The 13,187-nt window shown below is 60.9% G+C and overlaps 4 protein-coding genes across 4 annotated transcripts; 3 read left to right on the top strand and 1 right to left on the bottom strand.

The window, feature by feature from the left end:
- Positions 1-250: 250 nt before the first annotated feature.
- C8Q71DRAFT_863891 (uncharacterized protein) lies at positions 251-701 on the bottom strand (the record flags this gene model as incomplete). Its single annotated transcript, XM_047928248.1, has 2 exons — positions 251-398; positions 454-701. 2 exons carry the CDS (start codon positions 699-701, stop codon positions 251-253), a joined length of 396 nt encoding a protein of 131 aa, XP_047772261.1.
- A 2,761-nt stretch (positions 702-3,462) lies between these two features.
- C8Q71DRAFT_719219 (uncharacterized protein) lies at positions 3,463-4,473 on the top strand (the record flags this gene model as incomplete). The annotated part of the gene is made up of 1 exon (XM_047921283.1): positions 3,463-4,473. A coding segment is annotated over one exon (1,011 nt), but the record flags the coding sequence as incomplete, so codon positions are not given.
- A 652-nt stretch (positions 4,474-5,125) lies between these two features.
- Positions 5,126-5,566, top strand: C8Q71DRAFT_682659 (uncharacterized protein; the record flags this gene model as incomplete). Its single annotated transcript, XM_047919769.1, has 1 exon — positions 5,126-5,566. A coding segment is annotated over one exon (441 nt), but the record flags the coding sequence as incomplete, so codon positions are not given.
- Positions 5,567-6,965: 1,399 nt separating this feature from the next.
- Positions 6,966-11,916, top strand: C8Q71DRAFT_863889 (P-loop containing nucleoside triphosphate hydrolase protein; the record flags this gene model as incomplete). Its single annotated transcript, XM_047928247.1, has 12 exons — positions 6,966-7,629; positions 7,676-7,852; positions 7,903-8,418; positions 8,470-8,705; positions 8,751-9,014; positions 9,063-9,521; positions 9,830-10,019; positions 10,073-10,170; positions 10,221-10,400; positions 10,449-10,632; positions 10,682-11,671; positions 11,720-11,916. The coding sequence occupies 12 exons, from the start codon at positions 6,966-6,968 to the stop codon at positions 11,914-11,916; spliced, it is 4,155 nt and encodes a 1,384-aa protein (XP_047772258.1).
- Positions 11,917-13,187: the final 1,271 nt, after the last annotated feature.

Genomic DNA, 13,187 nt, shown 5'->3' with positions numbered 1-13,187 from the left:
AATTTCAAGCAGCTCTGCTTAAACCTGCCAGCAAGGCCGCTGCCGGGACTTCACAACATTGCAAGCAAGCCTCAGCAACAGGACACAAGCCGCCTCCTGCCAGTCAACAGTCCAGGACAACAAGGCAGCAGCTTGGGCAGCAGCTTGGGCAGCAGGTGGGGCAGCAGGTGGGGCAGCAGGTGGTGTGAGCTTACAGTGGAGGAGCTCTAGGGTGAATGGTGGGAGTTCTGGATTTCGTTTGGCAGGGATTTCATCGTTGTTGTAGTACTCGTTCCTGCCCCTTGATGGTCTCTGGCTGAGGGTCCAGTGGAAGAGAACTGAACGCTTTCCTGTGCTCCTCAAAGACCTTGCTTGAGACAGTGATGCCTGTCTTAGCTCCATCCAGGACATTGGTGAACCTGTGAGCCTCATTGAGTCAGGTATGAGAGTAGTCCTTAGGATTGATAGACTTACATGTATGCAAGGAAGATGGTATCTGGATGTGAGTAGCCATTCTTGTACACTGAGGCTAACCACCAGTTGGAGTAGGTACCAACCCTGGAGACATTTTGCAATGATCCAAGGAGGTACTTCTGCATCTCAGCAAGTTTGTCAGCCTTGCTGCAACATGAGGTCCTGTCTACAAATTGTGGGACTGTCTCAGGGTTTCTGCTGAGCACAGCCTTGATGCTCAGCCTTGACTTGCTTAGGTTCTTGGGCATATTGTGGGTTTGCATTGGTGAATGGGGAGACCACAGATGGGTCCCAGAAGACCTCCAATGTGTGTCCGTCATCATAGTCGCCTACTCATTCCTTGATGTCAGCAGTTCCTACAGGGATACAAGTGAAAGGACTCACTCCCACCAGTCATACTGGCTAGATGTTGATTCAGTGGTTGGCCATCATAGTGGCTCTTTGTTGTTACCACAACATCTGCTTAGTTGCTGAGCTCTGCTCCATACACAGCACCAGCCCTAAAATAATCTTCAGCTTCAGATACTGCCATGGTACTTCAACTCAGCTAGTTAAATCAGCCCACCATGCAACAGACTGCTTCTTCAGTGGGCCTGTTTGCTGAATGGCTTCCTGTAGCAAATGCTCAATGTAACTTGCACCATCACTGGGCTTTAGCTTCAAGCTCAGTCTCCTTCCTGACACATGTCCGGTGCTGCCATCCAAGCTCAAGCATTGTGTCAAGATGGTAATCAAGTCTTGCAAGAAATAGTGCCATATCCTCTGTGGTAGGTTAGCCATGAAGTTTGTCCTTAAGCAACACAAACAGTAGCTTGTGTGCACCTAGATAGTGCCACGTGTCCTAAAAGTGGAGGAGTCAATGGATTTTAACATGTACCAAATACTTGTCTGCTGTGCGTACAACAGTGGGTATGTCAGGAGGTGGAAACTAAGACGGGGTCTTCACAAAGGCATAAGGATACACAGAAGTGCCAAGAGTGGTAGATAGGGTTTGAGGAGCAGCTGGTGGAACATGTCCCAAAGGAATGAGGTATTGGAGAGCTGCACAAGTTCAGACTCTGTATCTGCATGGCATTGCACAGTTCACTGAGGTCAAGCTTCCCTTGGCTCCTGCCCCTGACAATGCAGTGAAGAATCTAAGTAAGGCAAGTAGTAGATCCCTACTTGTATGCATCTATTGATGCTTGCAATCCAGAATCTTGCAACTAAAGGAATGTGAATCACAGGTCTGTGAGGATGTCCTTCATAGTGATTGCTGAGTCTCATCCCTCTATTTGTTAGCACTGCTGCAGCTTGGGGCTAAGTTCTATAACACCAACTTCAGTCTGGGGCTCTACTAATAGTCACAGCAACAAGCCAAGTGTTGATGAAGGCAGATACATACTGTGAGAAACCATGGAACAGTGGCTGGTTTAAGATGGCCCAAAGGGGAATATTAGGGTTAGGGTTTAAAACAGCACAAACCTTAGCCACTGAATGATGGTCATTACATCCGAAAATGTTGATGATTATTGATAAGCAGTACAAGTGCAATAAAGAGGGTTTGTTGATTCTGCTGATGCAAATGCTCAAACTTGTATCATGCATCGGTGACTTGGCAACCTTATGTCGTCTGGTGTGGTTTGGGATTGCACGGTTCGCCAACATAAATTAAGGTTTGTCTACAAGGTACATTTAAGTAGGAAACATTTGGGTCAAGATGGCCCAATGCGTCCCGGCACCGCACCCCGGTGAAACTGGGAGGGCACACGGCGAGGGGAGCGCAGCGGGCGGTAAGACTTGGTTACACGGGGGGCAGCCGCGCGGTGTGCGCCGCCGAAGCACACCACGCACTTCGGGCAGCCGGAGGACATGGCGCGGTGTGCGCCGACAGAGCTCAACGCGCGGTGTGCGCCCCCGAAGCTCAACGCGCGGTGTGCGCTCCCGAAGCTCAACGCGCGGTGTGCGCCCCCGAAGCTCAACGCGCGGTGTGCGCCCCCGAAGCTCAACGCGCGGTGTGCGCCCCCGAAGCTCAACGCGCTGTGTGCGCCGCCATCGCTCACCGCCGAGCGTGAGGCTGTCGCGCGGTGGCTAGCACCATGCGCAGGACCACCGCGCGGCGTGAGTCGGTGGCGCACACACGAGGCATCGGCAGAGGGGGGCCCCCGCGGGAAACATAACAGCCCACTGCGCGGTGTGCACCGCCGACGCACAGCACAGGTATTTCCCAACGGACCTCTCTTATTTGGGGAAAATTGGAAAGCGGAGACGGCCACAAACAGGTTAGTGCGGCGGACCCCTAATGACCCGCGACAGTGGGGCCTGGGGATCATTCATGACGGCGCCAGGGTTTCAGGCCACGCCAAGGGTGGGGCCGGGTCGCGTAGCGTGTCTAATATATATTTGCCAGCACAGTAGCGAGTGCATGTCTCAGATGTCATGACATTGCAGCCTTGGCAGTGGTGCCAACAAAAGATATATAAACCCCAGAGAGCGCAGCAATTCCCCATCCCCACTGCTTTCCCTGACGCTCCCTGACTACACTCAATATGAACTGGCAACCTGCGAACCACCCTGATGCCCACCTTCGACACAGCCACATGAGCTTGGGCGCGTACAATGCGGCGGTCAAGAGGACGTGGACGGACAGGCAGAGCGCGGCGGAGCGTTTAGATTTGGAGATCGGCTTGGTGGGGTTGTGCGGTCGGTTTTACGACACGAACCGAAGGGCGGAGCGCCGTATCCGGGTAAATGCTCGTGACGGGCATGAGATGCCCGAGCCGGTGGACGAGTGGGATGATGTGCCAGATGTGGACCATTACGCGGTCGTCCGCGACATCGATTCAATGTTTGGTGCCACGCGGGATTTGCCATACAACGTGAATCTGCACGTGTGGCCGCTCTCACCGTTCCGCGATACTTTGAAGGCACCGGTGCACCTGACATGGCCAATTGTTTGGGGTGGAGTGAGTCAAATCCAAAGTCCGTGCGCTGTCTCATGCTGAAATCGCCATATAGGAAACCAAGGCCATAGAATTGTCGAGGATCCCCAACATGGCGTTCGCCAAGGTCGGCATACATGCAAAAACGAACATCATGTTCCCGGAAATGTGGAGTCCGCACCTCTCACCAGCGATCTCGCACGACCGGCTAGTGGAATTCTACGAGCAGATAGTGCTTCCCAGCCTGCGCGACATCAATCACCCGCATATCAGCCATTGGCCAGGCTCGTACGGGAGCGCGGAAATGCAGGCGCGCGATCGCCACGGCCAGTATCACTTCAAGAACGTAGAACTTAGCGCCCTGGAGATCGGCAGGTTCGTCCGGAAGATGAAGGCATCCATGGAAGGGATCCGTGAGTTCCGCAACGCCTTCTTCTACCACGAGGTGCGAGGGGCCAAAGGCGGAACACATCACAATCCCCACGATAACGACGACGCAAAGAGGGTTCTCAAAGAAACCTTCAAGCATCTCGACTTCACCAAGATCTCTAATGCCGACCTTGCCCACCGTTGGTACGTAGATGTGGCAATTGAGGTCGAGCATCCAGGTCACGTGGTCCATTGGAAGGACGAGTTCCATGCCGAAATCCTGCAGCATGCCATGCCCCATGCGTCGGCGGCAGGGATCACTAGCCTCATCGCAAACAGGAACTTCCTGCGCGATGCCTGTGTCCAGCTGAGTGACATTTCCGGCTTCCGAGTGCCTACCACCATCATCGGCCGCGCGGACGGCGTCAAGTACGTGAACGTCTACTGCACGGAGAAGGAGATGCACTACCAGCTCCATGTCGGACAATGGCGGAAGGTGACCCCCAGCGAGCTGCTCCCCGGCAATATGGGAGGCCTCCTGGACCGCATCAATAAATGGACGGAGGTGCTATTTGACAATTCGGGAGGAACAGGCCACCCGGCACAACCCGCGTCTGCACGGTACGAAGTCCGAGTGGCAGCTAACAAGTGTGGCGCGGCCTTGCGTGACGTGCCATATGAAATGCTTACCAAAGCATGTGTCAGCATCCCTGCACGTCGTTGGTGGTAAGCAGTGCTTTGTGCGTTGCATCTTCCATTGACTAATGACTGGCTATATCAGGAGCTTCAAGTACTGGCGCGTCTTCACGTGTTACGCCGTCCTCGAGAACCTGAACCGTGCATCACCCGAACTGCGCATTACTCCCGGGAGCCTGCAGCTTGGGGTGATGATCACGCATATCCTCAACTCGGTCTTGTACCGGACCAACACTACGAGCCCATACCCGGAGCTGGAGGAGATGTCCGCGGCCTTTGAGCACGACGCAACGGCGAGCGACCAGGAGCTCGATGACGACCAGCTCGAGAGTGACAACATGAAGCCGGTGGACGGGAGCCTAGGACTTTACTTCCTGGCGACGTTGGAGTCTAGGAATGGACTCTTAACCTTGGACAGTCGACGCACGTTGGACGCCAGGAACCTCGCGGCGATGTACACCTGTGCCGACATGGTGTCTCTCGCTGCGAAGTTTGGTGTCCACAGCATCGTGGTTCAGCGCAGGAGACCGAACCCAAACCGGAGGTCGAATCGGCAGGTCATGACCAACTCGAGCGCCGAGCAGCGGACCATCGCCATACCCGAGCGTAACCTTGGGCTTAATGCTGGTGGGGTGCAGCCTGTCGCGAATGGCCTCGCGCGACGCGGCGCGCGTCGGGCACGAGACGACGACGAACCAGAAGAGCGCGCAGACCAACAAGTGAACGGATTATGGGAGCAGTTCAAGCACGACCTGCTCCTTAAAGCGCCCAATCCGGTTGACACAGTCCTCGCCAGCTATCTTACCGTGACGCACCTCGAGGTCGCCAACACGCCGGACGGACTATTTCAGTCGCCGGCCCTGCCGTTGCGGAGGGCCCGGCTAATGGTGGTGACGCCCACTATTTGGAGTGGCCAGATGTTTGACCGCTTCTTTCCGTTGCTCGGGACCGTCATCACGCACCCCGTACAGAACTACACCAACTGCGTATACTGGGGCCTCTACGGCGGGATGATGCGGGAGTACAACTCGCATGACCAGGTGAGAATCCGGAACGCGCTCCGCACGTTGTTCGAGACGCTGCTCTGGCTGCCTTTTCCGGAATCCGAGAGGATGTGGAGCACGAGGCAGACCGGGCACAGCACAGCAATCCGCATCCCGCGCGATTCCGACGGTCCCGCGCCCTTGATCGCACTGAATCCGCTCCTACACAACAGAGACATCAAGTACAGCATTCGACCCGAGTGTGACGAGACGAACGACATCGAGATTGACGATGCACCGCCGGACGCGGGAGAGGATGAAGAGATGGTCGTTGATCGTCGGGTCGCGGACCGTCAAGAGGAGGAGGAGGCCGAGGACGAGGACGAGCAACAGCTCCGGCTGCGGCAGCGCCCCCCCCCACCTCCCTTGCACCCAAGGCGGTCCGAGCCCCGGCAGCCTGACCCCCCCCAGCCGAGGCATTCCGAGCCCCGGCACTCCGAGCCCCGGCGCTCCGAGCCCCGCCACTCCGTGCCCCGGTTCTCCGTGCCTCGATACTCGGACCCCCCGCAGCCTCGGGTATCGCAGCCACGCCAATCGCAGCCACGCCAATCGCAGCCACGCCAATCGCAGCCTCGGCAGTCCCTACCGAGGTCATCTGCGCGTCGGTCCTCCTCCACCGTCAACTTCGGTGGATTGATCATAGAGCCTCAGCCTGCGCCATCTAGATCCCCCAGTGTGAACTTCCAAGGGTTGATCATTCAACCAACGGGGTTCTGATAGTTTAGGGTGCATGCATTACATCGAATGTAGGACAGGGACAGATGCGAGTAGGCGGTGTAGATGTCCCTGTTTGGAAATACAACCAGCTTTACACAGCGTCACAATGCATGAGGAACCACAATCATTCGTGAGCATATCCAGGCGAGGTGTGTGCTTCGCTGGCGCACACCGCGCGGGGCACTCCGTCGACCCAGCGCACCCGGGCGCAGCACCAGCCTATGCTCATTTTGTGCGCCGGTGAGGCACGCCGCGTGGGCAGGAGTTGAGTCACGTGACGCACCCCCGCCCCCCACGCGCCGTGCGCCGGCGACGCACACGGCGGGGCGGGGGGCAGGGCGGACCGGTCACGTGGAAATGGCTGCCCCCCGCGCCGTGTGCGCCAGCGACGCACACCTCGTGTATAGCCCCCATCGATCGGTCCCGGTCCGGGCCCCGATCCGTGAATAGGTGCTAAGATCGTCCTGATTGCCTCCCGCGCGCACCGCTGTCAATCCTAATCGGGTTAGCGAGCGGAATCGTCACGGGAAGGTGCCTCCGCGGCGCGGCGTATCCCAATGAAGTAGTGTGCATTCCTGGTGTACGTCCATCCTACGCTTCTAGGCGACGTTGTAGCATGCGCGGCGCCCCGTGGTGATGGCACTACGTTTGCGGCTCGACGCTATCCAGATATGGATTCAGGGCTCGGCGCCCCAAAGGCATATATATACGAGGACATCACATCATTTCCCCACTTCTTCTCTCCCCTCTCTGTCTGGCGCTCACCATGCCCGTCTGGAAACTCCACGAAACTCTCTTCGACGTCGCCGCCACCATCGACACCTTCGTCGAGGACGGCTGCTGGAACGAGCTCACCGGGTTGGACACCGTGCCCTGGGACGAGGCCGACCCCGAAGAGGCGTGGCTGGAGAACGACCAGCGGTTGCTCAAGGCGGTCCGCACGTTCCTCGCGAAATACCGAGCGGTACAAGGTGATATGACGAAGCAAGAATTCCTGCGGCAGAAGGATCAGTACAACAATGGTCGCGACGCCGTCCTCCGGTGGTTCAAGGCGCGACTCGGCGTGTGGAATGTGCGTGTGCGGTTCATCGGCGTCCTCGAGGAGAACGGGATGGGCCCATATCGGGTCATGCAGCTCAACAAGGCGCAGAAGGCACGTCCTTCTCATCGCTGCACAAGCACGCTGACTCACCTCCATTCCCAGCTGCCTAGCATGGAGCAATGCCAGGTCAACTCCCAGTACACCAACATCGCGCGCGAACTCTTCGGTGACGCCGTTGCGCTGGAGAACTCGAACCTCCTCGTCATGTGGGCGCCGCAGGTCATCGGGCGCATGACGGCCTGGGTCTGGCACGGCGAGGCGACGCGCATCAAGCGCGAGATCGGCCAACTCGAGAAGGAGGCCGCCGAGCTCGACCAGAAGTGGGAAGGTAAGCATAGTGTACGCCCATCCAAACGTCCCTCACTCGTTTGCAGCCGTTATCAAGAACCCGACCTCTCGGAGCATCAAGGCGTACGTCAAGCGGATGGAGAACAAAATCGCCATCTCGCGGAAATTCGACAACGGCGTCGTCTGCCAGGCGTTCGAGCGGCAGCTCCAACGCGTCGCCGACCTCAGGACGCAAATGGAGGACACGACGGTGAACGTGCCCGGTAAGTCCCGCCGCGCCTCGTGCTGCAGCGCATATTTGACGCGTATCAAGGGCTCCCCAAGCAGGTGTTCGAGGCGATCCGCCTGCTCGCGAACGAGGAGGAAGTGCGCGCGCTCACCACCGAGCTCGACCTTATCCTCAGCGATGAGGTCGCCGACCCCATCGAGATAAACGTCGACGGCGCCGATGCGCCCGAGATGGACTGGGGGACCGGCGTCGAGGAGTACGAGGGCTTCTCCGAGGACGAGCTCTGGGCGATGCTGGGTCGCGCCAAGGAGAAGACGATCCCGTTTTTCAACACCGCGGAGGCCGCGACCGGCGTCCACGATCCCTGGTCCCCCAAGGGCATCGAGGCCATGACCGCGACGGACGCCGTCCCGCTCCGCCCCCACTGGCATCAGTTGATCGGCGTCGTCAAGATGCTCGACAACTACCTGCGCGGCGACCCCACCCTCCTCATGGACGGCGTTGGGGTCGGCAAGACCATGCAAGTGGTCGGCGTCGTCTGCTGCCTCGCTTTCTTCCATGCCCACTACGCGCAGCACGGCCACTTCCCGGGCAAATTCGGTACGTACGTCCTGCGGCTAGTCTGACATGTACTCACCACCGTCTTCATAGCAAACATCAAGTACCATCGCGAGGGCAACACCCCCTCTGAACCCACTCTCATCGTTGTCCCCGTCGCGCTCGAGCGCCAAGTCGTCTCCGAGATCCACCGCTACGTCCGCCCGAAAACCTTCGACCTCATCTCATACACATCTTCGGTGCGCGGCGCGAAGGGCGCGGCGTTCTGGGAGGCGGTCGACAACTTCGCGCAGCCCCCCGAACGTCAAATCATTGTCGCAACCAACCCGGTACGTCGGCTGAGTTCTGGTTGTCCCAGCTGACTTTGCTCCTAGGCGGTCGAGAAGGACGGCGCGGAGCTGTTCACAAAGCTGACGGACAGGCCGTGGAATCTGGGCACGCGCCGGCAGCGGAAGGCAGCGACGCTGGCAAAGGCCAAAGCCCCAACGGTGTACAATCGCCATTGGAGTCTGATGATCTGCGACGAGGTCCACACCATGCGGCGCGTCAATCAGCTCTTCGTCGCGGTGCGCGGCCTCCGCGAGCAGGCCGGCGGGATGATTGGCATGACGGCCACCCCGACCATCACCAACGCCTTGGTGCGTTCCGCCCGCGTGCTAGCCAACACCCCTAACCATTTCACACAGGATCTCGCGTCCCTCGGCCGGCTGTTGGGCGTCGACAAGTTCAGCGACGATCACTTCGCCGTCCTCGACGAGTTCCGCAAATCTCTGGGGCGCGCCGCCTCGCAAGACCGGAAGAACCGGAAGGACGCCGACAAGGTCGGCAAGAAGGGCAAAGGCAAGAAGGCCGCGAAGGCCGCATCGCAGGAGCCGAAAGGTCAAGGTAATGCGGAGAGTGTCTCGCAAAGCGTGGTGGAGACGGTGCGTATCATGACGGACTTCCGCGCTCGGTTCTTCGGCAAGGTCTGTCGGCGGACCATCGAGTCCATGCACCAGAAGGGGCAGGACTTCGAGGGCTTGCCCCCTGCACACAGGATCCAGCTCATGCTGCGGCTGGCGAAGTACGAGCAGGAGATGATGGCCGAGCTGGCGGGCACAACGCGCGCAGCCGTGGGCACGAGCCACACGTCCGCGAGCGACAAGGTATGCACTTCACTTCCGTCCACATCTTGTGCGTCGGCGGCTCACACCGCCTGGGGGGCCACTTTACCCACGTGACCCCACTGCCATCCACCCAACGTGCTTCGCCGAAGCACAGCGCGCGGGGGCAGCCGCTCTCGACGCTCGGGTGGCTGGGACGCCCATTGCGCGGTGTGCTCCGGCGAATCACACTGCACGTGCGGGGCACAGCAGGGTCGCCGGCCCACAACCCCGGCGTTTGTGCGTCCCCCCCCCGTGGCGTGCGCCGCCGACGCACACCCCGTTCAGACCCCGATACTGACTTGTCACAGTCGTTTTACATAGATTTGCGGCGCGCGACATTCCACCTCTCGCAGTCGTCGACGACCGAATTCCCCGAGCCGAAGAGCAAGGAGGAATTCGAGCAGATGCCGACCGCCAAGCTCGCCGCCCTCGTCGACATCATCCACCACCACCGCACGCCCAAGGCCCCGCCTCTCAACATCAAGACGGAGCTGCGCGGTGTTCCCCTCAGCGACCTGCCCCGTTTCCCGAGTCCAACAAGCTGTACCCAGACCCTGACTTCAAGGGCTATTCCACTCACCACGGCTCGGGGCCGGACAAAATGATCGTCTTCTCGTACTTCCCGTCCAACAACAACCTGTTGCGCAAGGTGAGTAAGTTTCTTACCATCCACTGCACAACTCACATTTGCAATTTCAGGTCTTCGACTTCTACGGCATCAAGGCGGTGTTCTTGAACGGGAAGCTCAGCGCGGCGCAGCGCGAGCGCGTCGTCGAGGACTTCCGCAAGGCGGGCGCGGACGGCCCTACGGTCCTCGTCATGTCGTCGGTCGGCGCCACCGGGCTCAACCTTGCGTGGGCCAACATAATGATCTTCGTGGTAAGTGCTATGCCGTTATTCACCATCCGTGCATTGACTTTGCGCCAGGATACGACGTGGTCTGCGCAGGAGGACGAGCAGGCCATCGGCCGCATCCTTCGCTTCGGCCAGAAGTCCGACGTGTTGATCTACTATCTGATCACACTCGCCAGCGTCGACGTCTTGCTGAACACCATCGCGTTCGACAAGGGCGTCATGCACCAGGCCTTCATGGAGGCGGACTTCGAGCTCAGTAAGTTCCCCATTCCCAGTCTAGTATCTCGTACTGAACGCTTTCACAGAGCGCGTCGTCATGTTGCTCCTCGGCAACAAGATCGCTCACCTCATCGGTGACGCTGACGTCGAGTTGCCCGCGGACCCTGAGGAGGACGACGACGGCACCACTGCCAGCAGCGTTGAGGTCGAGCAGGCCCTCACCCCGCGCAAGAGGAAGCAGAAGAAGGCGGCGAAGACGCCCGCCATCTTTATCAGCGACGACGAGGCCGAACCTTCGGAGAAGGGCGACGGCGTCGACCCTCCGAAGAAGGGCGGCAAGCCGACCACGAAGAGGCCCCAGCCACGCAGGAGGGGCGCAAAGGCCAAGGCAGTCACCCCCTCAACGACGACGCCCGAGCCGGAGTCTGAGGAGGACAAGACCTCGACGTCTCATGCGTCGGCCACTCCCCCCCGCTCCCCGCCGCCCCGCCCCCCCCCTCCCCCCCCCCGGCCCGCGCCCCGCCGCGCCCGTGACTCCCCGCCTGCTGAGCCTCGCGCGTCCCTCCCGCCGCCGCCTACTACCCCCCGTCGCCTGCTGAGCCTCGCGCGTCCCTCCCACCGCCGCCTACGACCCGCCTACGCCCCGTCGCTTGCTGAGCCTCGCGCGCCCCTCCTTCCGCCGCCTACCACTCCGCCGTCCGCCGACCGTCCCTCCACCCCCCTGCCGCAATCTACACGTCCACAATCTACAACTCCCCGGCAGGGAGGACCGAGCACCCCGTCTCGGTGGCGTCAGTCGGAATCGCACACCCCGCCCTCGCAACTCCTTCCCGCGGATCCCTTCGCGCTCACGCAGAAGTTCACCGACGCTTCGCTGAGCTCCAGTGCTCCCGCCGCGACCCCCGCCATCCCCACCTCTGCGCTCAACGCTGCTGCCGCGCCGCCTGTGGACCCTACGCCGGACGTCGAAATGGTCGACAGCCACGCTTCGGACCTCGACATGTCTCACGAGGACGCCCGCATGATGGACATCTCCGAGCTCGAGGAGGAACCGCGGCGCGACACTTCGCCTTTGTGTAAGTGGTCCCGTTCTCCATTGCCACGTTACTCATTTGGTTGCGTAGCCGACGCCCCGAGCGAATCGAACATCCCGATTGCTCAGCGGAAGGGCAAGCGCAAGGCTGCGTCGCCCGCTTCGGCCGGTCGTCCCCGTCGCGGTACGCCCAGCACCTACGTCCCGACCGACCGTCTCGGCGCTGGTGACGACGAGCTCCCGACGGGCAGCGCGAAGAGGACGCGTGAACGCAGGAAGAAGTTCTGATCGTGTCCGTGGTCGCCGGGATGAATGTCACGCCCTGTCAATCTTGTATCTACCGCATCTGCTTGTATGACAATTTAATGACCTGCTGTTCACGATCGACTGCGACACATGAACCTCAGCAGGTGGGAGGGGTGGGTCCCGACATGAGCAATGAGTGCGCGGTCCGTGTGTGGGCCCGCAGTACGCGGGGCGTGCTTCGCCGGTGCGCAGCGCGTGGGGGGGGCGTGGGTGGCCACGCGTGGCTGTGTACCGGCGGCGCACGGCGACAGGGCGGGCGATACAGCGGCTGGGGCGTGGGGTGGGCCTCGGCATCCCGCGCGGCCGGCAGCGTGCAGGTGGCTCCGCTGGCGCGCAGGGCCGCACGCGCTGCGCGTCGCCGACGCACACTCGCGCTTTGCGGCCCTGCGAGCGCCTGCTGCCACCCGCACACACGGCCACGCGTGCCGCCGCCGCCCACCCCGCGCCCCAGCCGCTGCGTCGCCCACCCTGTCGCCGTGCGCCGCCGGTACACAGCCACGCGTGGCCACCCACGCCCCCCCCACGCGCTGCGCACCGGCGAAGCACGCCCCGCGTACTGCGGGCCCACACACGTACCGCGCACTCATTGCTCATGTCGGGACCCACCCCTCCCACCTGCTCTCCGCCTCCCCAAAGCCGTACCTGGTGCAGCCCGTTTAAATTTGGGCGTCTATAGGGTTTATCCCGGCGCCTATAGGGTTCCGCGGGCGCTAGGTTCACCCCAGGGACGGTCAAAATGCTCTCATAACCTAACCTAAGCGTCGCCCAGGTTGCCAGCTCAAGTCCCAAGGACGAGGAGCCACCTGCCCGCACCCTCTCGCCTCGCTCGCACGGGCGCGTTGTCGTGCGCGCACACCACGAGCGTGAGGCGCAAGCCGCCGCAGCAGCCTGGAGGGCTCACCGAGCGAGATACTCGGCGGAGCGATGGCCCGCCGCGCAAGCAGCCCCGACGCGCTCGTCTGGGGGGCCCGCCCGTGTATCCCCGACGAGGAGAGGAGTTGAGACAGCGGGAGTACGAGACGGAACGGCCGAGGTGAGTACCAGTACCCATGCGCCCTCTGGGCCCTCTCCCTCTCCTTCCTCTCAGCGCGTCCGTCCTGCGCGTCCGCTCTCGCACGACCCACACGTTCTCGTCGAACGCGCCCGCCGCCCTCCGCCGTCGCCCGCTCCTCCGGCGCACCGCGAGCGCGCCCCGCCTGCCGACTCGCATCCCCCGTCGCGCCAAGGCGATACGCTCGCGCCCGCCGAGTGCA

Source organism: Rhodofomes roseus (assembly GCF_022264815.1).
Source record: "Rhodofomes roseus strain CIRM-BRFM 1785 chromosome Unknown C8Q71scaffold_60, whole genome shotgun sequence".
Classification (NCBI taxonomy): Eukaryota; Fungi; Basidiomycota; class Agaricomycetes; order Polyporales; family Fomitopsidaceae; genus Rhodofomes; species Rhodofomes roseus.
This window is presented reverse-complemented; position numbering and strand designations above follow the sequence as displayed.